Source organism: Carassius gibelio, chromosome B1 (assembly GCF_023724105.1).
Source record: "Carassius gibelio isolate Cgi1373 ecotype wild population from Czech Republic chromosome B1, carGib1.2-hapl.c, whole genome shotgun sequence".
Classification (NCBI taxonomy): domain Eukaryota; kingdom Metazoa; phylum Chordata; class Actinopteri; order Cypriniformes; family Cyprinidae; genus Carassius; species Carassius gibelio.
The window spans coordinates 8,602,013-8,625,663 of NC_068396.1; the positions used below are offsets into that span (position 1 = coordinate 8,602,013).

Sequence of the window (23,651 nt, forward strand, 5' to 3'; positions counted from 1 at the left end):
TCTATCCATTGGTTGTCGATGTAAATGTAATTTTAATGAAAGTTGGATTTTAAAAGGCAGTCTAAATGACTGTAGGAGTCAGACATATGTCAACAGAAAGATCAAAAAATGACATCTTAAGTGCAAAAAAAAATTACAAATTTAACAATCTTGGATGAATGGTTTACAATAAGATCAGAAAACTTTCATTTCATGCCAACTTTTCAACATTTAACTTTTCAACCAAAATCCAGTTAAATATTCTAATAAGTACATAAATCAAACTTTAATCATTATTCTAGTGGTACATTAAAAAAATGAAAAGGAATGCCAATTTTTTCAAACAATACATCACCAACTGAGAAAATATGACCTGAGGCCAGCAGAATCATCAACACGCTTATCTACTTTCACCTCAAAAGCTTTAAAACACAAACTAGCAAATTACCTCATGGGTGTGAAACTGCTCTTTGACTTCATCCACAAAAGAGGAGATGGGTGGCTGTAGTTGCAAGCCGTCCTCCGCGGAGAGCAGCCAGGTCAGGACCTCCTCCAGGGCACTCTGGTAGCTTTCCAGCTCATTTAGCCCCTGTGGCAGGGGACTGGGGGACGGTCGCAGTTCATCGGGCTTGTCTGGAGACTGCAAGCACATAGACAAGAGACAAATGTGGTAGATGATGTACAGATTTAAAAATAATAAAAACATCGAGTATTTTGTCATTAAATCAAGACTTGCCTAAAGAGCATTTGGGCAATGAGGCGGTAGGAGTGGTTGGCTAATCATGGGTACACACGTGCATCGCTAAACCCCGTAGAGTTTGGCTGTTTCATCCTCAAATGCTGGGTGATCTTTAAAGTTAGCCTTCTAATTTTCTTTCCCATGCTTTGGGAAATACCCTCTGCCCTCCTATGTGCTTTAGTGAATGCACTGGTTGACTGATAATATCAGGGTGTTTTCAGATTGAATTTGAAGATTGTGAGGGGCCTCATGTTGTTGAGTTATTTAGCACAAGGTTTGTTACTGGCGCTTATGGTATTGCTCATATTTCTACAAATTCCTAACCATAAGTATTCGAATCAATGTATAACTTGTCACACAATTTGCGCCGTGGACAATAACTTAAACAGCTTGTCGAGAACAGCTTTTTCTAAGCAACCTTCAGCCTACAATTTTCATCCGACTGACCGAGCAAAAGAAAATCCAAAAGACTGACAGTAACGAAGCGATTTGAGTCATATCTTGGGGACCAAAATATCTTTAGGGTGACTAAGCACCTAGAAACTACCCACAACAATATGTTAAAAAACACTCAGAATACTTTCAAAACCACATAACAGAGTTTTGGCAGCCACCCACAACACCCTAGATTTTTATATTCCAGTGTTATTTTAAGTATTCATTATGTGTATTTATATTTTATACACATACATACATATCTATTTATATTTTAGTTCTTCAAATTAAACAAATTTATTTCAGTAAGTTTTTATTTACATGTTTTATTTCAACCTCCAAATGTAAATTCAGCCATTTCTGTCAAATGTATATCTATTATAATAATGATGCATACAATTAGTGTTGGCTGTATGTTCTGCTCTGGAAAACGTCAACGTGCCTGTCCATAAAGCCATGCCTGGACAGAGTGAGGAGAGCAGCAAGTCAAACCCCCCCTGGGGTAACAGAAATGATCCAGTAATCATGCATACAGTACATATACTACAGTTCACAGTTTAACAAGTGTTTGCTGTAAACAGGGCAAAATGCAATGTAATTTACCGTAAAGCTGAAAAATAAAAAATTAATCACAAACACATATCAGATTATAATACAGGTTCAAGCTGATTTGGGGATAGAGGGGGAGTTAGATGTGGTGTGAACCAGACTGAATGGGGATTTAAATAGACCGCTGTGATAGGTGTCAAAACTGGATTGGTACATGTCAGACACAGCTGACTGTCAGCTGATGTAAGTTTAACTGATGTGGCCTGCCTGAACTAAAGCGATGCTCAATTTTTAATGGTTTAAGTTTAAATTAAAAATAACACATGAAAACACTGTTTTCAGAAGCACCACTCACATTTTCTTCTAAGTCAGTCTAGTGTTCCATCAACTATAGACTGGATGTTAAAACAGGATTTTGGTCAAACAGAGTTGCATAATGTAGATAAAAGTATCTCAGGAACACACAATGTCACATATTCAATGTTTGCATTTTTAAATACTACAAAATAAAGCAGATTATTACATTTTCCAAAGAAATTGTGAATGGGGCTCAAAATACTATTTTTTTTTTGTGTGTGTTTGTGTTGAGTTGTGATGTGCAGGTGAAAGGTTCCATACTTAAAGTCAAAAAAGCCCACACTCAAGTCTGTGCAACATCCCTCAGGTCCCTTTTTTTCCAGTTTTGCTGTCTGCTAGGCCAATACATTTGGAACAAGCTTTTTTTAAATGTGACAAAAAGTGACCGATATCAGTCTAAGGTTGTTTTACACTAAAAACAAACTCCAATGCCTGGCAATGATAAGGAATACCAGCTGTCAACAATGACCAACCTGTGAGGTGAGGAACTTTCTCTGCTGTTCAGGCGTCTTGACGTAGGCAGCTTGAGTGAAGGCATAGCTTTTGAAACGAGGCTTATAGGAAGGAGACGGGCTACGGACACGACTCTGGGCCACACTGACTGTAATCTAAGAGCGGTACAGAAGACAAGAAAGACAAACAAAAAATAGATGGAAATATTGAGGAGAGTTGAGTGATGGAGCAATGAGCTGGATATGGCAGTGAGAAGGACGATGAGGACATGGAATGCAGAGAGGCAAAATTAGATCACAAATTACAAAACATAATTCAATGTCAGCTGGCAAAGTGTGTTGACGAGATAGAGGTGCATTCGACATCCCGAGAACATCTGAAAACCTTTTTGAAACCAGAGAAGTCTCAGGCTTTCACATTAGACGTATGTGGCGCCAGAGATAATGGGTCCATGCATTACGATTACTGCACACTGTTCAAAACTGTGCGTGTCTATGAGTGTGTGTTGCTCTGACCTGCTGGGAGTAACGCTGTTGGGTTTGAAAGAGGAAGTGCTCCTCCTTGGTGGTTACTGTAGCTCGAGGGAGGGTCTCCACCTCTTGGATGGCCTCCATGCTCACGCCATGGGGCAGCACTTGGAACAGGGAGGTGACGTACATAATGATGGATTTCTTATCTGGAAGAGCTGTAGCAACATCTGCGATGGCAAAAAGATATGCCCATGAGTTAAGCAATGACTTAATTGACTTAATTAATCTAACTGCTAGAGGAGACATATGTGAGATTATTAAAGCCTTAGATGAATGTGACAAGCAGAAGATCCCTGCAAACATCGCTTTGTATTTAAAAGAATGTTGTCTGTGTACTACTAAGTTTAGGATTGCTGCAATTTTTTTTTTACTTGTTTTGAAAGAAATCTCTTATGCTCACCAAGGTTGCATGTATTTGATAATAATTATGAAATATTCATACAATTTAAAATAACTGCTTTCTATTTTAAAATATTTCACATTTTCAGGATCATTACACCAATCTTCAGTGACACACGATCCTTCAGAAATCATTCTAATACGCTAATAAACATTTCTTATTATTATGTACATGAAAGAATTTCTTTCAAAAAAACCCAAACTTTAGAATGACAGAGTTCATATAACTGTTATTTAAATTATATAGCTATACATGTTCTTTAAGGAAACATCATGCATATACTGTATATTAGATTTCTTTTGGATCCGTCCTTAGAGAACCAGTCATAAGTGGTACAAGCTCCATGAGTTAAACCCCCAAGGCATAAATTATGTGATGAAACTCTGTTTTAGATGTTGATGTAACAAAACTAAAAAAGCCCTGTCTGTATTAGTCAGAAAAACTTCAAAGTCTAATGTGAGCGAGAAGAAGAGAGGAGGAGGTCATACCCTCAGGGTCCAACAGTCGGTCGATGCCTAAACTCTTCTCTGCAACGCTAAAGGCATGATCCAGTCTCTCAATGGCATTATCCTGTTGCTCCACCACACTCCAGTTAAACAGCTCCGGCCTGGCAAAAAAGACAAAGCAGATGATGTCATTAATATAGGACAGTTAACAACTTAAATTATTTATCTGTGCACATGCTTGAAATAGCTAAAAGCAGATCGAAACAGCTGGTTCATTACCCAAATGGACTACACAGAAAAACAAAAAAACAATAAGCCATAATCAGCTTCAAAAATTGCTTTAGGCCAAGCCAGTATCCAACCATGCAGTTTATGACCAATGAATACAAGACATTCATTTTCAATTTCATTAGTCATGAAACCAACGATTTCTGTGATTTTCAAAAAAGCAGCCAAAAATAACAGCCCCACACACCTGTGGCTGTGAATGAGAGCATTGAAGGCAAAACCATCGGCCCAGCTGCTGTTGAAGTTGACCACATTGAGGTCCTTGTAGTTTTTAGTAGACTGCCTGACCCAACTTAACAGAATCTTTTCACTGTTTGTCTGCTGAAGGTCTGCCATGACATCTTTCATCACATCCTTAACCTGTGTGACAAAGGACAGGATATATACACATTTATCAGAACGGTGACCTCATAAAGAAGCTAATATTAACTGACAGATTTTATGATTAGAATTTTATTAACAGTATAAGCACAACAAAAATAAGTGATAGCACTCAGTACATGGTACATATGTTATATGTAGAAGGGTAATATCCTGGTTATATGTGAACCAAGGTAATACCATGGGATTCTTTGAAATGCCTGCTCATTAACAATGTTTAAAACAGTTTTTCAGGTTAATATTTTTTTTTTTCAGGATTATTTGCTAAATAGAATGTTCAAGAGAACAGACTTTATATAAAATAAAAATATTTCCAATATCATAGATGTCTTCACAGTCACATTTGATCAATGTAATGAATCCTTGCTGAATAAAAATATTAATTTATTTTTAAATAAATCTAAATGCCCCCACCATTTTATAACAGTGTTTAAAGATTTCCATTATGTAGCATTATAATAACACCATGGCAAACTTAAAAATATCTAGGAGTATGATCATTTCCATGGCAAATTAATATGATAGTTATTTTTGAATGAATCTCAATGCAGAAACTACTGACTGAGTCTTAAATGTCCTTATTCCTTTAACCACCGCTAACACAAGCTGAAAGAAGATGACATCAGTAGCCCTGAACATAAACCACAGTAGGGCCCCCCTTATCAGATGAGCAGAAAAAACAGAGAGGAAACGAGTTCTGGTAAAGATAAGCACATGACAGTCCACTACAAATGTGCTACATATAAAACCTTTGATAGAATAACATAATGGATGATAAAGGTCCTTTAGTGCTCTACTGTCCTTGAAGGTAAACCAGAAAGATTGTGGGTCTGATTTCACTGTATTGAACTCTCATACCTGCCAGTGGAGAATGATGCTCCAGATCAGCCCCAGGGTCAGTTTATGATTCCCATCTACAATGTCAGCTCCTCCGATGTTCACCAGCTCTACCTAGAAATGGAGCAGATGGGAAGGTACTCTAAGATCCTTCATTCCACATAATACGACCTGGAATATGTATTAAAGGGATTCTCCACCCCAAAATGAAAATGTTGTCATTGATCACTTACCCCCATGTCAATCCAAACTCGTAAAAGCTTTGTTCGTCTTCGGAACACAATTTAGAATATTTTGGATGAAAGCCGGGAGGCTTATGATTGTTTCATAGACGGCCGAGAAAATTACACTGTCTAGGTCCAGAAAAGTATGAAAAGCATTGTCAGAATATTCAACCTGGCATCAGTGGTTCAACCATAACATTATTAAGCGAATAAAACAAATATAATGACTTAATTCAACAATTTGTCTCCTCTGTGACACTCCACATCAGCATAGCACCATTTTGGCGAATCTGAGCTGTACGTGGACAGCGTATGCTCTTCTGTGTCAGCCGTGACACAGCGGCTGACACAAACCAAACTTTCAAAGCAAAGTGTACAAATACATAGAAAACGTATCCTTGTGGTGCGGCTGACACAAAAGAGCATGTGCTGCCTGCATACAGCTCAGATTTGCCAAAATGGCGCTACGCTTTTGTCTTGTCTTAAGAGTTTTCTCATTGCTTCATAACGTTACGGTTGAACCACTGATGGCAGGTGGACTATTCTGACAATGCTTTTAATACTTTTATGGACCTTAACAGTCTTATTTACTTGGCAGTCTATGGGACAGTCACGAGCCTCCTGGTTTTCTTCCAAAATATCTTAAATTGTGTTTGGAAGATGAACAAAGCTTTTACGGGTTTGGAACGAGGTAAGTGATTAATAACAAAATTTTCACTTTGGGGTGGAGTATCCCTTTTAAGACAGTAAACAGGGTCAGTTTTGATTATATGCTGACTTTAAACAAGATAAAAATTATCAGCAGATATCAGCATTTGGTTCTTCATACACACATTCACACATTCAAGCTGTCTGGTTGTTTCACTACATTTTATCAAGCATAAAATGCTTTTATGTCGGTGAAATGGATAAGTACCATTACCTTATCAAATTGAAATTTTGTCTTGCATTTATTAAAAAAGCTCAAACGAAACATTGAAATTCCAAAAGCTGTGAACGGTAAAACAGCCAGTTGAACCAATTAACTCACATTGTTCTTCTGAAGGATCTGCAGGGCCCTGTTAACATTGTTGAGGGAGTGCACTCGAGTGAAACCACGTTCTTTAACCTGCAAATGGGGAATATACTGAATCAGAACTGAACTCTGAGCATCCATTGCAAATGAATTCAACCGTTTATGCACCCAGATAAAAATAGAACAATGAAAAGCATCTCAGAATATCACCCCTCAGAGCCAATTAAAGGGATAGTTCACCCCCCAAAAAAATTCTGTCACCCTAATGAAAGGGTGGTCGTTATGACTAAAAACAGCCATTAATATGGTAACAGTACATGCATGCACATAAATCGGCTGTTAATTTAACCACAAAATGTTATATCTATCTATCTATAAAAAAATCAATTTGGTTTTAATAGAGCCAACTTAAGAGTAGCATCACTTTTTCTCTCGTGAACATGCCATGGGATATAACAGGAGTGCAAATATAACATTTTCATTCAGTAATAAAATAAAATACATTTTGGTTTGTGAAATAGACCAAAGTGATTGAAGATTACTGGGGTCTCGCAGCTTCAGCTTTCAAATCTTTATTATGTGGCGGTTAAGAGGAAAGCAGCTTCTATTATTACAGATTGTACACATCCTCTTTATGATGCTTTTCAGCTACTTCCATCAGGTTGCCGGTTTAGAACTCCTTTGGCTAGGAAGAAGGCTTACAGGAATTCTTTTGTGCCCAATGCAGTAACTATTTTAAACAAGGTTAAGTTATTGTGTATGGGTTGTTTTTTAATCGTAAAATGTTTGTTTTAAAATGAACTGTGTATTTTGGATTGTATGTATGTATTGTTATGTTGTATTGTATGTGAGCCTTTTAACCGAAGAAAAATTTATATTATTGAAAAAGATTCTCTGAACTGGACTCTGAACACTGAAATATATACATATACAACATTTTGGGGTTAAAATAACAGCCAATTTATGTACTGGTGCTTGTGCATATATTTTGGTCTGTTTCTTTTTCAAAACTATCGTTTTGAATCTATTCAGAAGATTTGAAATATATTGCATGAGATGTCTTTACAAATGTTTTGATATTTTTCTAATGTTTTATTTATTTATTCATTTTTATCTATTATGAAATCTTTATTCAGCATTCATTATAATTGTTTTGAAAACAGTACTTCCACTATATCCTCAAATTTGACTTTTGTATTCATGAGTAAATTATGATTTTGGGGAGAACTATTCCTGTAATGGCTTATTTTGTAATATGTAATATTTCTTTCTTTTTTTAAAGTTATTTTTATGGGCTTTTTATGCCTTTTATTGTGATAGGACAGTAGAGAGGTGACAGAAAAGTACTGGAAGGAAAGAGGGGAGCAGGATCGGCAAAGGACCTTGAGACGAGAATCAAACTCGGGCCACCGTGAGCAAGGTTACGCTATATTTCGACACACTTACTACGAGGCTACGGGCATCTACGTAATGTCCATCAAATTTAAAGATGGACCTACTATTTCATGGCCAACCAGACCCTCCAGGAGTTCAAGAAGACGTCTGCCATCACACAGATCGGTGAAGAGGTCCTCAATAGGGGGTCTTCTTGTCTGGAGAATAAACAGAACTCCTTATAAAATCCTTCAGTCCTTCATACACAGCACTGGACTATATGAAGTCTTCCCGGTATTTAAAAGTGGAGAATTTGAGGGTGTATATTATCAAATATAAATATAAATGACAAGATGAGACCTTTCGTTTCGGAAGTTCTTTGAAACAAAAACAAAAATACATTCTCTAAGTTTTTGTCCCCACAAGCTCTGCCTCTGAAGCAACCACTTCTCTCTCAGGTTGAAGGACAAAGACCTGAGGTCCTTCCTCTGTTAACACACTGTAAAAGGATGCTAACAGTTACAAAGAGAACGCAGAAACCTCTGTTTTGAAACACCCAGAACACCTAGAGTACAAAACATCAAACAATCGGATCTAAAGCAAACATTCAAACATTCACACTCAAATCCTGACACGGATAAGGGTTAGTGATCAGAATTTGAGCGAGTGTCAATCTTAACATTTAACCTCAAGATCAAGACTATGTGCAAGTCTGAATCTTAACTTTTAACCTTGATATCAAGCCTCTCTACCTTACATCTCATCCACCCACCATGTAGTAGGTGGATGAATAGCAACATTTCAGTTTGTATACCTACAACATGCAATTCCAGGATGCAACAAAAGAAATCCATGAAGATTTCTCTGAAAATCGCAGTTCAAAGACTGTCTTAATTGGTTAATCAAAACCAGTCTAATCAAAAAATGTCTTGCATGATTAAACATTTTTTTATCTGATATTAAAAGGATAGTTCATCCAAAAATTTACATTCTGCCATCATTTTCGGTTCCCAACATTCTTCAAAATATCTTTTTTTTGTATTCAGCAGGAGACAGGGTTTGGAACAACTTGTGGGCGATGTAAATGATGGCAGACTTTTCATTTTTGGGTGATTCAGTGTTATTACCTCAACACACGATTAAAAAAAAATAAAATACTCAAGTCGCATTACCTTAGCAAACTGTGAGTTTATCCATTTCGTGAAGGTTTTCTTTTGAACGTCTTCTCTTTCATCTGAAAATGTGAGAGAACACGGTCAATACTGTTCAGTTAAGGTTCAATTATTAAAATATCATTTCAAACAAAGAAACCTGATATCAAACAAATCGTAGTCATTTAATACCTTATGAAATGTAAAGCTTTACAGCTAAATGACATCATATTTCAAGATACTATAAGTGATTAAAGCAGCTAATTGCAAATAAGAAGTCCACAGTGATCAATGGGACGTATTCACTCTGTTGTGGCATTTGATATAAGGAAGGTTAAATACAAAGAGACTATGAGCAAAAATCCCCTGAAAGACCTGAGAATGGTTTGAGGGTATATACAGATCAATGGTCAGCTGGCATTCAAAAGAAGATTACTTCTGAGAGACCGAGGGTGTAGATCAGGCAAGCTTTACAAACACAATGACTGAGCGGGGTGAAAAATTGATCATGAAAGCCAAAGAACCTGCTTAAAAATTTCTATTCATACTAAATTGCAAACAAGCAATGGAAGTTGTTTATTTGTAAAAGTCCTCTTTTTGGTTACCTCACTTAGAGCCGCCAATAAAGACTACTGTTGACAAAATGCCAGAAAGCTACTGTTGTATTCGTAAACAGAGTGAAAGAAATGTCGGGTGTTTGGAACATTAAAAATCAATCAGTACAAAGAACATTTAGCTTTCATATCACATTAAAAGCTTGTGTTGTTCCCCGCTCTAATATTCTCCAATTGCTTTGATTCAGATCTCTGTGAGTTTGAGATTGATTACAAAAGCGTAATTCTTATCTGGGGCCCTGATGATATTAAAGCGAGAGTTCACGCCTATAATGAAAACTCTCTCATCTCATCTTCGCATGGAGCACAAAAGGAGTTATCTAGCAAAGGCGGTCCTTGCTCTTCATCCACATTTTAGTGGAAAAGAACTGCTTGGACATTCTGCAAAATATCACATTTTGCGCTCCTCTGAAGATCTCTTAAAAATCTTTCAGAACAGTCATGGAATCGTTAAGAAAGACTAAGTATTGTTTTGATTTTTCCTTGTACACAAAAAGCACTGGGTGGTGAATCACAAGCTTTCCCGAGTCAGCGTGGATGACAGCGTTTTCATGCATAATTGATTTTTAAGCTTCCAGTTGTTTTTGCCACCATCGCAATAATCATCATGAAATGGGTAGTTTCAGTTCATTGTTCCCATTGGTCAGCCTACACTTCAGCTGACTGTATAATCACAGTAGCATGGCTCAGATTTGTTTCAAGCCTGACTGCACCATGCCATGCTTATAATCGCAATAACACACATTCTCACACGGTTTTGCTGTAATAATATGACAGAAGAGTAAACGCACTGAAAAAGATTCAATCAGTTTTATTTATTTATTAATTAATTTTTTCTTGCCACAGAATAAAAAAGGTCATTGTGACTTTTTATCTGACAAATCAGACTTTTTTTCCTACCATTCTGTGATTTTTTCTCAGAATTATGAGAATATAAAATAGTAATTCTGAGAAAAAAAGACAGAATTGCAAGATATAAACCTACAATTGTAAGAGAAAGAGGGAGAGAGAGAAAAAAATGCAATCTGTAAACCAGGTAAATCTGATTCAAATGCGTCTTGTTTTTTTCCCCCAATTCTGACTAATTTTCACAGAATTCTGAGTTTACATCTTGCAATCCTATTTTTATTGTTTCCACCACAAAATAAAAATAATAAAGGTAATTTCATCTTATTTTTTTCCACACAATTGCCAGATTTTATCTCACAATTTTGACTTTCCTTTTCAGAACTACACCTTTTACCTCTCACAATTCTCAGAATAACTAGAAAAAGTCCAAATTGGTAGATAAAAAGGTCAATAGTTTCTGCTATCCCATGCAGATCACTTTTTTGGTTCCTGATGGCCATTCCATTTCCATTTATCAAATCTGAGGCTCATTTGAGATCTTTGCAGAGAATGGTGACTTGTAAAAAACACTGCAAAAAGCACCAATTATGAGCTATTCTTATCCTGGATCAATAATTTCTGGAGCAAATCAGATATCTCTTAATGTTCCATAATGCCAAAAGTCATTCCTTCACTTGATTACCACAATCCGCTTCAATTAGACTGTCAACCCCCTTGACGAACTGTGCAGAATACAGCAGCTCCACACAAAGGAAAAGCTGATTACTCAAAGTCTTTTGCTGCAAAGGAAACCTTCACATTATCTTACAGTATTATTGATATTGATCTGCAAAGCTCTAAATTAGCTTCTTTTAAAAGCTCAGGATTTGACAGGGAAATTATATTTCTGCCTTCTTCAGGTTTGGAAACACAACAGGGTAGACGACATCCCGTAGTGTCCCTTCACAAACTGAATATTGAATACCTAAACTCTAAGACATAATTCATTACCACATTAATATGCTGCAATTCTAGTTGGTCTGATAGATCATTTGCTATTAAATAAAAAATAATATGCACCATAAAAGTGAAAACACAAACATTTAAATTCTGTTATTATGTACTCACCCTTCCAAAAGTGCATGTCTTTCTTTTTAACACTAAAGCAAAAAGTCTGAGCTGTTTTCTTCCATACTTTGGAAGTGAATCACGATCAGGTGCTGTCAAGCACCAAAAATTATCACCATAAAACTATCATAAAAGTAGTCCAAATGACATGCATGCTATATTTCAATTCTTCTGAAGCCATACAATAACTTTGTGTTAGAAACAGCTGTGGCCAACATTTACCTTCATTATATAGAAGAGAGCAGAAGGACATTACGCTATAAATAACTCCTTTTGTGTTTCAGGGAAGAAAGAAAGGGGTTTCAAAAGACTTGAGGGCGAGTAAATGATGACAGAATTTTTTAAGTTCACTTAGATGGAACCAAATTAAACGCATTGTAGGTTAGCTGACATAACATCTTTCGCAGAGTGCTCTCAATGCGTTACAGATTCATGCAAAAGAGTGTGAACAAAGATCTATCAACAAAGCCTGAGGTTGAAGTTTTGTAAAAGCAGAAGTGTTAAACTCCTTGCATGATGTCCTCCTGTCACAATATGCGATTGTAATCAACAGAACAGAACAGTTGTTTTTGCCTGGTTGTGACAATTATCGTTTCTGAAACAGCCTGATAATAATATTCCACAATGAAAAGGAATTTAGCCGTGGCTCTGAAGGTGATAATAGCAAGTATGATTCTTTAGGGTCTTAATGAAAAGTCTAACAGTTTGGTTAAAATTTCTCAATGGTAGTGTAAAAAAGACCCTTTTACCGTCAAAAACAGCTCTTTCCAGAGCAAGCCATTTTGTAGTATTTTTCTTTAAATGTTAATGAGCTGTCCTGACCCCGCCCGTCACTTCCGAGCCGCTTTCAGAAAGAATGTTTACTTTAGCCACATCTAGTTTGTGAAACTTGCGAATTAGCACATTATTAGGAAAAAAATATTTGCATAGACTCATTAAAAACCTTATACTCACTTTTTCTGTAGGTGAAGCTGAACCACGATTGATTTGCGCGAGGATATACGCATTTAGGTAGATCGGGGGCGCATTCCCTTCAGAAACAATGTAATCCACTGTCTTCAGTGGCTCAGATGTTGGGAGTAAATGACAACTGCTATGTACATCATTACATCCAACAACAAAACACCTCATTCGCTTAGGAGACTTTCTTGTCTACATCAGCTCCGGCGGTGAAACAATGGTGGACTGATGGCAGCTCACTCAGGGCGGGTCTAAGGTAAGACGCCAGTCCAGTCTGTGCTGAAATGCTACTGTCAATCAAACTATTGTGGGAGGGGCCTTCCAACACACATTTCAACTTGTAAAAGTGCATGTAACATCCAATTACCCCTTTAACAAAAAGAACACAAATAGGCTAAGCATTATTCAAAACAAAACAAAAGTTAATAAAACTCATACATTTGAAAATGTAACTGAACCAATTTATAAAACTGCTGGAAATGGTGCAAATTTTAGAACCACTTTTACAGCATCAACACAGTCATGTGGTGCCAAATTGTGAAAAGGCGGTGTTAGAATGTTCCTAGCTAAATATGCTCTAAGAATGTTTTGCTAACGTTCCCATTAAGTTTTGCACCATCCTAGAGCCTTTCAACTGGTCACATGCTGCATTCTTCCAATCAATGAAACTTATACCCACATGAATGTTAAACCAGAGTGTACAGTGTTGGGATGTTTACTTTGGAATTGTAACAGGTTATAAATTACAAGTTACCCTATTTAAAATGTAATTAGTGGTGTAATTATTTCAATTACTTTGTTAATGTAACATTACTATACAAAATCTGGATTTAGCAACTCTTTTAACTCTGAGATTGTTCTGAGGTTAAATACAGATTTAAAATCATATAAGAATAAATCGTTTTGCTATGATACTGTTTTTAAATTAAAATCTTTGTGGTAACACTGGCATGGATTGGGGGGGGAAAAAACAGTTAACAGATAATTTAACAAAAATAAAGCATATATATTACCCCAAATAAAATAGTTATTGAATAAACATGTGTCCTAAACTCCTGAAACATTTGTCTCATATTTTAGCACAGTCAGTGCAATTTGGGAAAGAAAAATATTTGTAATATGTGTGTGTGAAAAAATATTCAGATGTAACCCATTTTTGTATTTGTTACCATTTTCATAAGTAACTGTAATTTAATAACATGTTCATTAATTTAAGTTTATTAACAATGTATTAATTATTTTACATGTAGTTACTCCCCAATACTGGCAATGTGTAAATCAGTTTATGAAAACCCAGGATTAACTGTAAATCCCAGGTAAAGTATAGAAAGTGAAACATGGAACAAGATAACCCCGGATTCCTTTACTCTGGATTTGACCCAAGGTTAACTATTTCAAGTGTCTTGCAATGCAGATCATTTAATCAAATGATGACACCATAATGTAGCCAGTAAATGCATGCATGTATATGTTTTGTTATTTATTTATCAGTTACAATATAATACAGATTTTAATTAATCTATAGACGTTGAGAGATAAAGATAGCATCAATGGTTGTGTATATGGGAGTGATTGGAAGACTGGGACTGGAAGGAATAATAAAGTATAAAATAAATAAATAAATCTATAGAGCCCGGTCTGGCAGACAGAATAATGTGTGTAGACAGACAGGAGAATGAAAGCATTGCTTGCCATTGATCGGAGGCGTGACTCCAGGCAGGTGGCAGCTGCTGCTGGATTATATCCGCCCTTGTGCAAATAGGATGATGGGGTGACGGGCTTGAGCCGAAGCTAACGGGCAAATACAAAGACGCTGGACGCACACACCTGCCTTTAGCCGCCTAATCTCAGCACACACATCCGATGCAAAACGGTATTCACACATTACAGCCATATGTTTTCCACCACAGCCACCTCTCAATCTACAAGCCCAAATGTTTCGATGAGCCTGAAAATAAAACAGCGCGTGTAGTTTATCCAGCCGCGACTACCACCAAACTTTCTCTCGCATTCGTCTATAAAATCACGACTGATTACAAAGTGCGCACATTTAGCCATCAACCAGTAACGCGTACGGGAAACAACAACGAAAGACACCCGTCCACGCGCAGTTAACAATAAAACAACATTTTCCGCGCGTGAGAGCAGATCCCGGTACAGATAAGACGCACCCGGCGGGAGGATCTCTATTGTTAAATCCGGTTAAACCTTACGTGACACGCCGTAATAAAAGCCGTCAGCAGGCGAACAGTCACCTCACACTGGAAGAGTATTTCAGCATGATGAATCAATCTTACCTAAATGAGCTTTTGACACCGTAACAAACGCAACTCTTTCCTCCGTGATGGGTTTTGGAGTCACAGGCAGACAGCCGTTTTTGTGGTGTGTGTCCGTTAACGTTACCTGTGTATTTAAACACTGCAAGCGCAGTTTGATTCTCCGGTTTCCTTGCTGTTAAACAGACTCTTCCATGCCTAAAGCCGAAGATGATTTGGCGAAGGAAGTGTGGGTGGACACTTTTGCCGCTTTATTTTCTCTTGCTCCCTCACTTGGGTGCAGTTCTAGCTCTGCTGTTATCCGCGGATACCGGCAGGTGTAGGTTAACGGTGCTCTGGCATGCGGGCTGATTGACTAACCGTACAGCTCTTTCTAACAGGGAACCATAGTAGCCACCCGAGAAGGATCGATATCACAAAGATACAATGAACAACTTTATTAAACTTGTTTGTGCTAGAATGTAGGCTAGTTACTTACGTAAACAAGGTGCGATAATAATGTATAGGTTTCAATTTGAGTTCATTACATTTCAGTAAACATGAAAGTTGAATTACAAGTTACAGTAGTCAGCGCACAAATTCGGTGAAATAGACACTCACGAATATAAATCGCGGTAACCGTGGCAACAGTAGCCTTCGGCGTTCCATTACTTTAGGTTTGGAACGGGCATAGAACGCATATCATCATCATAACACACTCTCATTGTTTATATAGCCTGTTCTAAGTAGTATTACAAATACACCACAAAACATTAGGAGTTAGTTTCAAAAGTCTTTAAGAAAAAAAGATGGTTCGTTTGTAGGGCGGCAAAATCTAATTTTGTTCGCTGAGGACGAACCTCAGATGATATGTCGCTATCATTTTCTTTTTAAAACCCTTGAAAAAGAACCGTGAAAGTCATTGTACCCAATTACCACACTGAATGATGCGTAATTAGTATGAAATTATTTTCTGCAGCCTTTAATTACAAGTTGGACTTTTAGAAAATAAACTGCACTGTTAAGAGAGACATCGTTTACTGGTGTCCGTTTTCATCAACTGTAATATTCCTGGGGTCTATTAAAAATGGATGAATTCAATGCAGTGGTCTGAAATGGGCCAGTTCATGTTTTTGTGCAGTTGGTGGCACATCTCACATAAAATCATGAGACTCTGAACATCACCATGCCATCTGTACATCTGCCAGAGAAATCCTAAATAAATAACAGTCTGTGCTTGTAATCCATTCTTGTGAGATTAAAAAAAAAAAATATATATTTTTTATGTATCTTGGAAGGCCATTGTGTACAGTATTGTGGTAGGCTTACTGAAAAAAAAAATCCTGCCGAGCATAATCATATTTGCTCCAAAAAAATCTATATTTTTATCTCATCAGTAGTTTCTTTCTCCTGATGTAATACGTTTGCACTGTATATTGTTCTGCCAAATTTGTACTTGCTATTGAGGTAAACAGAAGCAGACTTTAGTTGCAGCAAACTTGAATCAGACGAGGTTGCTGTCTTTATAAAGATTTGACTAAAGATAAACTTTTCACCGTTATTCCGTATCGAAAAGATCTCAGTTAAACATTTCTTCACACATCAAAACATGTCTGCTATGCTTCTCATTTAGAGACCGTATATGTGCAGTATTTACATTTAATGTAGGCTACTAGTTGTTATTTGGATTTTTAAAATGCCAACCAGGGGTGGAGATCTCATTTCAATATCATTTTTCTTCACCCCTGATGCCAACCACTGCTTATTTGATGAATAACTGAAGTAAAGAGTGGACGGCAAATGTCAATAAAGCCTCCAGGGCTTTAAAACACACCGTGATAGAGAGCAGCAAACACCTAAAGTTCCAAAAGTATTTTAGTTCAGAACTTTAGCATTTATATCTGTTCACTCCACATTGTAAAATGAGAAGATACTGGAGACACCCTTGGGGATTCCTCAGAATGCCACCCATGGTGGCAGTCAAACATGCAACTCAAAAAATAATACTTGTTTGGTATATCCTCAAGTACTGATCAAAATTAGAAAAAATAAATAAAAGTAATTTATTCATAGATTTAATTGCAAACAGTTTCTCAGTAACCCCACCATAAAGTGAAACACTTGAGGCATCTAAAATGTAGACATTTCTTGAGAGTACAATACTTGAGGCATCTTTTTTCCAGGGTATGCTTGGCTGGTTATGTAATGAAAAAATGATCACAGGTCTCCAGTGACTGAGTTTGCTAAGAGAGATGTATGTTCAAGAGATCTGAATGATGTTTTCAGCAGAACTTGCTCAATACTGCCTTACAGTGGCTGCTCATACAGAATTATATTTTCTACAGTATATATATATATTCCCATTAAAGCCAAAAATAGAAACACCAGTACTATTGACTGTCCCTGGGAAAGGCCCGAGCAAAAAAGCCTGACAACAAACCCTGCTCCATTCCCCACAAGATAAAAACAAGCATTTTATTATTATCTTAATTTCCCAGTAATCTTTGATTAGGCTTAAATATCAACATTTTGACAGCTGGCATAAAACATTTTATACTCTTTGAAAAAATGTGCTCTCTGGAGCATGCGAAGCATGAAGCGTAGTTATTTTGAGAATTTCTTAAAGTCAGAAGTTTCTATGGCAGATGTCACTCCTGCAGGCCTCATGCAGTGGTATTTACCACAAAAACAGAATGGATACTATGAGCAGAGGATAGAGTTGCAAGCAACCTCAAATTATCTCAGTAGTCAAATGGTCTCGTCCAACTGTAAAAATGCCACTGAATACCAGGAGAGCCAGAAGGGTTCAGTAACGCATTTAAACTTAGATATTAACATAAACTAAATAAATAAACAAGTGGTCCAATCAGGATCAAAGAGGACTTTCAAACAACATTCAGGTAGTTTCCCCTAAAATCTGAAGACTAATAAAAAATATTAATAATAATAAGTGCATAAATAACTGTATAAAAGTAAATGTTATACACATTTTTGCACTGACATTATTTTCATGAATATTATTAATAATAAAAAAATACAAACATAAATAATCTTAATGCGTGTATAGATAAAAAAAATTGTCAGTTATTATCATACAAAATCTTATTTATGTATTTTAATTTTGGGGCAAACTATGACTCGGATATCACAGCCTTCTGTGGTCTAGAAAACCATTTATATACTGGTGCTTTAGTGAAATCATACATTTTGAAGAAGCCATCAGAACAGAAGAACCAAAAATGTCACAAAAAAAGACTTTCAGTTTCCAAAGAACCATACAGCCAACCCATGAACGAAAGGGAAAAAAAGGATTTAAATGACCAATGTATGGCGCGCTTTAGGACAGATAACAGATGTTCTCAGAGGTTTACTGTGGCTGCTCATCAGGCTGTTGACTCATTTACCTACTTTTTCCTAAATTTCCCTGCTGATCATAAACACACTCGCACAGAAAACACAAGAGAAATCGTTTTCTGCCAGCAAAACAACACACGGCCAACAACAACATGGCTAAATCTCCAACATGGAACTCTGAAACCCAACACCAGGCAGCTGCAACTATTTCAAGCTCTTTAAGACCTGTCCTATTTCCACCAGAGAGCATTTATAGATCACTCATGATCCCTACTGAATACAGCATGACAGTGATGAAAAAAAAAAAAAAAATACATGTGAACTCATTCGGGGTGGAGCATAAGCCAGAAATTAGTTTTCAAGGTGGATTGTTCAAAATGTAATAGTAAATCTGATCTGAGTAACAAAATAAACAGACACACAATGAAACGGAAATATTAATTCACTAACATACATGTTGCTGTAAAATTCAATTAAAGTTTTCATATTACTTTGAATGTGGCTAAGAGTGCTGCTCATATATGATTAAGAAATATAATTAAATAAGACCTCATCTGAAACTGAATTATGTTTACGTTAAAAAATAACTTATGGCACGCTATTTTAGCACTTAATGAACATATTGAAAGTCATGTAAGACATGTAAGGAGTCCTAATGACTTAAGTAAATCATAATTTCTCCTACCTGATCGAGTTTTGATAATTTCTCCGAATTCATCCTCAAAACCTTCCTCCCATTGGTCCTGTTGGCTCCCTGCTTCTGCCATGACACAAGATCCAAACCGCCGTCGAATCCTTTAATCCTTTAGTTTAATAAACAGAAAAACGAAGGAGACACCAAGACCCCACCAGTGACGGGAATCGCTGCCCTGTGAACAAACTGAACCTCAGATACAGTACTGAATTTTTGTGAATGACACAGGGACGAGACTGTCTGTGGACTGTTATGATAGGGGGAAACGAGCTGTCAAGGCATCCAGAGAAGCAGAGACAGGTGGCAAATTCTACTCGCCTTAAAATAGAGAGCCGTTACGAAGGCCTGCTTCATTTCACTCTCACACACAAAAACAGCAAAGGATCGGTCACCATGCCATTTGACAACAAATGACCAATAAATGGTTTTGGAGAAAAATTCAAGTTCACAATTTTATGAGGCGTGACTTACAGTACATTTATTATAGCGACAGTCCCTCCAGAGCAATCTGTGGTTAAGTGTCTCAATGGTTACAGCTCATAGATTGCTCCCTGTGGGGTTAAATCTCTGTGTCTTTAGTTACCGGTCCAGACTTTTAACCCCTATGTTACTCTACCTTCCAAAACCTTAAATTTATAGTGTCTGCTCAGCAAAAAACAACAACAGTAATATATTAAAAACATTAATATTGTAGAATAATAAATAAAATGAATATATTTTTAAAAGGGAATTAATTCCTGTGATGGCAAAGCAGAATTGTCTGCATCGTTACTCCAGTCTTCAGTGTCACATGAACTTTCAGAAATCATTCTAATATGCTGATTTGTTGCTCACATATTCATTATTATAAAACAAATAAAAAAAATTATTGATAAATATTTTTCAGGATTCTTTGATGAATAGAAAGTCGTTTTTTTTAATACTTACCCAAATGTAAAATGTCTTGTGAAAAGCATCAAATTAGCAGAATAACTACTGAAGAATCATGTGACACTGAAGACTTGGAACAATGTCATTTCATCAAAGTAATACATTACATGTGACTTTTTAAAAATAAAAAAGTTATTTTAAATTATAATTATTTCTGTTTTCACTATATTAATATATATTAATAACAAACTGCATGTACAAAACAACAAGCTGACAACAAACCTTCACTTTATATAATTTCCCCTGCTCATGTGGCCTAGGTGATGGATTTTTTCTGAGCAATACATTAAGACAACCTTTTTCCTTTTAAATAACATACACAGATACAATCATGCATAATAAGACTGGGAGCCTGCATCAAGCTTTAGTGCTTCCTAGAAACACTTCGGGAGGCATTTTTCAATATACAAGGTGTAGAAGACTCATCAATATGTGCATCCATATGGGATCTGTCTCAGCTAAAAAACCACTCTGGGTTCCATCTAGTGAGATGGCAAGAGCGTCTGAGAGATGTAAATAAAATTCAATTCTGCTTGATTATTGTAATGGCATGGGGAGTGTAAACAAGTAAATAGAATTCACTGGCATGATATCAGTAAAATATTTGATCAAGGAGGAATAAGGCTTTATAGCAGTGTACTTTGTGATTCAGCTAATGGAAATTCAAAAAAAAGCCTGTCCGGCTGTTATGTCTTTGATATTGTTTGTCTTTTGAAGGTCTTTTCAGAGAACGAATAAATGAAATAAACAAAAACAATCTGTTGCCTGCTCACGACCGCAGCAAACACAGATTCATTAACATAAGAGCAACACAGTTCCAAGTAGATAAACATGTTTTGACATCCACAGGATGTTTTAAGTAACCCGGTCAAACTGATGAGAAGAGGAAAACAAAAATATCCCAAAATTTGATTAATAAGCCGTATACCTGCAACAGCACATCTTTCAATAAACCCAGCCTGCGGGCATTGATTCAAAATCACAATATCAATATTTGGGCTCAAAAACTGCCAAACAAGTAGAGTGCATGCATATAAAATACTAAAACTAACACGAACACTAAAACCATTCTTAAAGATCTCTGCTGGAATTCATTGCTGTGTTTGCAAACTGTCTAAAAGCACATTCATTATCCAAAAAAAAAAAAAAAAAAAAGATAAGAAAACAACAACAACAACAACAACTGATTATTAGATGGATTTGGAGGAGATTCAAAATGTAGTCTTCTTAAAAGACCCCAAAGCACCATAAAAGTAATTCATTTGCTTAGAAATATTTAATATTTCAATAGCAAAACTATTTGCTAATAGCTGTTCATCTAAATACAGGTCTTTAAATACAGTCTTCTGTGCCCTGAAAGGTCGAGTACTTCTATTAACATCTCTGTAATTGCAGAGGACATTCTTTTATGATGTAAATCACAGAATGATGTCAGCTGTGACGTGGTAATAAGCACCGTCCCAGTCAACCATCGCCAACAAGATTCCTCTCCATTCCATATTTCCTGGACTGTGCCCAGATAGCATCATGATCAGAGAGCTGATCTGTTTCTGCTAAAATCACACTAATGCTGTGGGACAAACCACATGAACTGAGTAATTAAAGATCATTGAAGCACAGCTTGCATTTTCAGTTTTTACACATAGCCACTGCTTTAGAGCCTCAAACTGATATGAATGGACTATTTCTTTGCTTCATAGATTCATTTCTGTTCTATATGATTTTAATGCACTACTCCAACTTAACCTTGGTTGCATCAAATAGTGAAGACAAAAATAGACAGGGTATTATATAAAGTTACCTTCACAAGGAGTCAGCGATCCATCATTCTCACTTGTACCGTAGCAAATGATGTGGAACAACTGCCAGTCAAAGTCTGTATGTTAGTTTTCAGTGCCGAAAAGACTTGCTCCAGAAGAAGGATTCTGCAAACAGGGTCTAGTCATAATGGTAATAACACTGCACATGTATAACATACTCTCACAAGTATAGCTCACACATTTTTTTAAATTTAGCTCACCTCTCATGTCATCCAAGATGAGTATGTTTCTTTATCAGAACAGATTTGGAAAAATGTAACATTACATCACTTGCTCACCAATGGGTCCTCTGCAGTGAATGGGTGCCGTCAGAATGAAAGTTGAAACAGCTTAATGAAACAACAACAATCCACAGGTAACCTACATGTTAAAAGCGGTTTATATATACATAGTTAGGTCAATATATATTTGGACACAGGCACAATGTTTTAAAATTATTTTAGCTGTTGACCAAAAAAAAATTCCAATTACAGTTGTACAATAAATATGTGTTTAAGGTGCACACTGAGCTTTAATTTAAGGGTATTCAATTAAAGGTTAAGGAATTAAAACTCTTTAATCTGTACCTCTGCCCTCTTTCAAGGGACAATAAGTAATTGGAAAATTGATTAAAAAATTGTTTATGATTATATTTATTTGTCCAATTACATTCGAGCCCTTGAAAATGGGGGGACTGTATAAAAATGATTACTTAAGGCATTTTAACTTCAAGCCATTAATTCCAGCTGATATCCACTAGAGTCCATCTATAACTGCTTGAATTAGGAGAGAAATCTGCTTAGAGGATCTTTCTTTTACAGGATAAAGCATTGTTATGGATTATGGACTCACATTGTAGCTAAAATAAGTTTTACAATTGAAGTCAGCTGCAGTAAAAAGCATAACAAAGAGGGAAACCCAGTCTTAGATTGAGGTCCATGAGTTCCAGACTTAAGGCAGTCATTTTCTGCAAAGGATTCTTAACAAAATATAAAAAAATAAGCTTTTTATTTATGATTATATTTATTCAATTACATTTGAGCCGCTGAAAATGGGAGGACTGTGTATAAAAATGTTTGTAATTCTTAAACATTTTATATTTTTGTTCAACCTCTTGAATTAAAGCTTAAAGTCTGCAAATCCATTTCATCTTTCATTTTAATTTTTCATTCTTTCTTTCACTGGAGGAAAAATTCATGTTTTAGCTGAAAACATTTTAAAGTTAAAAAGCTGTAATGATGGATTGTTTCTTAAAAACATGCAGCTTTTGAATTCACAAGACATTAACCAAACCATTTACTGCAGAGGATCTATTGGTGAGCAAGTGATGTAGCTCTAATTTTTTCCAAATCTGTTCCTATGAAGGATCAAACTCGCCTACATTTTCGATGGCCTGAAGGGGAGTACATATTCATTTTTGGGTTAACTGTTGGTTTGAAGTCGTATTGCACTTTTAAGTTTATGTATATATATATACACATACACAGCAGGGGTAAAATAAGTATTGAATCCATCACCATTTTTCTCAGTAAATAGATTTCTAAATCAGGCTGCACTGCAATAATTCATGTGTACAGGAACATTCTTTCACTGTCACAGTTTTTGCACATTCTATGTTGCACAAAATTATCTCAGAGATGAACAGAGCCTATCCATTTATCTCCATGCAGTACAAGTCTTGTCAAAGGTCAGGAGCATTCCTAAAATCTTCTCCTGTGGTGTCACGGCATTACATCTTGATTACCTGACAGCTAGCTTGACAGTAACAAATGATTAGCTCTACGCAATACAAATCATTTTTCTGTTCACATCTGTGTATGAGATTGCTGGTTTTGCTTGAGGCCAAACTAGCCTTTTGAGAGATGACATACAATAAAGAGTTGCAGTTTTTTGCCACCGATGTTGGCAATAACGTTACAGTGATTTAATGA

General features: G+C 36.3%; 1 protein-coding gene across 8 annotated transcripts in view; it reads right to left on the reverse strand.

Annotated features, from left to right (window-relative positions):
- The window catches only part of LOC127949208 (dystrophin), a 113,239-nt gene extending 94,002 nt beyond the window's left edge, over positions 1-19,237 (reverse strand). For 6 of the 8 annotated variants that reach the window (XM_052546230.1, XM_052546232.1, XM_052546231.1 and 3 more), the window contains exons 1-10: positions 18,983-19,236; positions 9,180-9,241; positions 8,133-8,225; positions 6,649-6,726; positions 5,416-5,508; positions 4,364-4,536; positions 3,931-4,049; positions 3,028-3,209; positions 2,533-2,667; positions 428-619 (exon numbers count right to left, since the gene is read on the reverse strand). In XM_052546230.1, coding sequence (XP_052402190.1) covers positions 428-619; positions 2,533-2,667; positions 3,028-3,209; positions 3,931-4,049; positions 4,364-4,536; positions 5,416-5,508; positions 6,649-6,726; positions 8,133-8,225; positions 9,180-9,241; positions 18,983-19,064 — 1,209 coding nt within the window. In that variant the 5' untranslated portion in view covers positions 19,065-19,236. Of the gene's footprint in view, positions 1-427; positions 620-2,532; positions 2,668-3,027; positions 3,210-3,930; positions 4,050-4,363; positions 4,537-5,415; positions 5,509-6,648; positions 6,727-8,132; positions 8,226-9,179; positions 9,242-18,982 lie in introns of all 8 variants that reach the window. The other 2 variants (XR_008152264.1, XM_052546235.1) reach the window with 1 other exon arrangement.
- Positions 19,238-23,651: the final 4,414 nt, after the last annotated feature.